The following is a 2,500-nucleotide window of genomic DNA, read 5'->3' on the forward strand; positions in this document are numbered from 1 at the left end:
TTATTATTATTTTTATTATTATTATTATTATTATTATTATTATTAAAATTATTATTATTATTATTATTATTATTATTATTAAAATTATTATTATTATTATTATTATTATTATTATTATTATTATTATTATTATTATTATTATTATTATTATTATTATTAAAATTATTATTATTATTATTATTATTATTATTATTAAAATTATTATTATTATTATTATTATTATTATTATTATTTTTATTATTATTATTATTATTATTATTATTATTATTATTATTATTAAAATTATTATTATTATTATTATTATTATTATTATTAAAATTATTATTATTATTATTATTATTATTATTATTATTATTATTATTATTATTATTATTATTAATATTGAACTAAGGAACCTCCGTAACGAGGCTATAATATTGATAATCAAAAGCCACAGTAATGTTGAAATATATTATTGTAAAATGGTAAAATTATACAAATTATACAAATTAAGATCTTGAAGGCTGATAAGGGGGGCGCCACGGTGGTGATGGATACCGAGGTCTATATTAGCAAGGTCAATTCCCTTTTAAGTGATACTAATACTTACGAAATTGTCTCTTCCCCTCCCACAGTCACCAAACTTCAACAGAACTTTAATCGGTCTCTGGGAAAAATAGCAAAATCCATTCCTGATCCACAGCAAAGGGCTACTGTCTTGTCTAAAATTTCATCTAAAACCCCATCATTCCCGTATTTCTACGGGATTCCAAAAGTACACAAACCTGGGTGTCCAGTAAGACCCATTGTGGCGACTTGCAATTCCCCTCAAGACAATTTGGCAGAATGGCTAGCATTGATTTTAGGTGGTTTTATCGGAAAAATTTCAGACTCACATTTGATCCATTCCTACGATTTTATTGATAGAATAAGGAACAATTTTGACACTGACTGCAGAATGGTTAATTTAGACGTCACAGCTTTATTCACCAATGTTCCTTTGGAATATGTTTTAGATAACCTTAGGGCAAAGATTTTAGAAGAACAGTTACACATCCCCATTCCATTGGAACCTTTTTTGGCATTAGTTAGATTGTGCGTATCTACTAATCTTTTTTACTTTAACAATAATTGTTATAAACAACTCTTTGGTGTGTCTATGGGTTCAAAATTATCGCCCATATTGTCCAATCTGTGTATGGAGTTCGTGGAAAAGAGTATTTTAGAACATTGTGATCCACATATTAAGCCACTGGTCTGGGTCAGATTTGTTGATGATATTTTTATTCTTTTCAAAGGAGATGACGCACGGCTACAACAACTAGTTGACCGTGCCAATAGCATTGTACCCTCTATAAAATTCACTGTTGAACTGGAGGAAGATAATAAGCTTGCATTTTTGGATGTTTTGGTTATTAGAGATAACGTAAGTAACAGGTTTAAATTTTCTGTGTTTCGTAAAAGTACTAATGCTGAGGGGTACATTCATTTCTATTCCTTTCATTCATTGAGGGTAAAAGCGAATATTATTGTCAACTTTTGTCTTAGAGGCCTTCGTATTTGTGATATCGAACTTTTAGAACTTGAGCTTCAGCATATCTTCAATGTTTTTAAGGGTCTGAAATATCCCACTCACATTATAGAAAGAGCCGTCTCTAAAGCAAAACGAATATATTACGGTATGAGTGTAGCATGTAATCCTAATGTGGTCAAAAATAAGAAGTATTTATCCATAGCTTACAATCCGAAACTGGAAAATACCTGCTATCTTGCAAATAGTAAGCAAAAAGAAATTCAAATTGCTTTCCATTTAAAAAATACTATCAGAAATCGGTTAGTGTGCAATAATAACAACAATGATATTAGGAAAACACCCGGTGTTTATCAAATTCCCTGTGCTAATTGCCCTCAGAAATACTTTGGAGAAAGTGGGCGGGGTTTGGATGTAAGACTTTCTGAACATCGTAGGGCCTATGAACTCCATGCAATGAATAATGCTCTTGTTTCACATTCATTCGTTCCAGGACACAACATCAATTGGAATGGTGCCTCTGTCATTTTTAAGAGTGGGGATGTTGGTGTTCGTCGCTTAGTGGAAGGAGCTGCCATTAGAAAGGGGTGTGCTTTTGAAGGGAACAAAACCTTCACTGATGAAGATAGTGTTACGAATTCTTTAATAATTGACCACTTTGTCCACGATTTTAGGACTCATATGTCTGGTGATTGTGAGACCCCTGATGTTGCTCCCCCCTCTCATTTATCCCAGATGACTGAGGTTACTACAGCTTCAAGTCATGGCACCGATGGAGTATCTGCTCAGCTGGAATCACCTGAACGACCACTTCGCCGTTCCAGCCGTCTCGCCAACAGAAACAACCGGACAGGGATTACCTGACCAACACCTTGATCCATCCGCCTTGAACCAGTTGTTATTATTATTTGTTTTCACTGTTGTAACGATCACTCCATTGTTGAACCGTCAGTAGGACTGAAGAGGGATACGGAGCAGTATCCGAAAGTC

The 2,500-nt window shown here is 32.6% G+C and overlaps 1 protein-coding gene across 1 annotated transcript; it reads left to right on the top strand.

Annotated features, from left to right (window-relative positions):
- Positions 1-529: 529 nt before the first annotated feature.
- Positions 530-1,405, top strand: LOC137636334 (uncharacterized; the record flags this gene model as incomplete). Its single annotated transcript, XM_068368739.1, has 1 exon — positions 530-1,405. A coding segment is annotated over exon 1 (876 nt), but the record flags the coding sequence as incomplete, so codon positions are not given.
- Between the last annotated feature and the right edge of the window lie 1,095 nt (positions 1,406-2,500).

The sequence above is a fragment of the Palaemon carinicauda genome, unplaced genomic scaffold, assembly GCF_036898095.1.
Source record: "Palaemon carinicauda isolate YSFRI2023 unplaced genomic scaffold, ASM3689809v2 scaffold2723, whole genome shotgun sequence".
Lineage (NCBI taxonomy): Eukaryota > Metazoa > Arthropoda > Malacostraca > Decapoda > Palaemonidae > Palaemon > Palaemon carinicauda.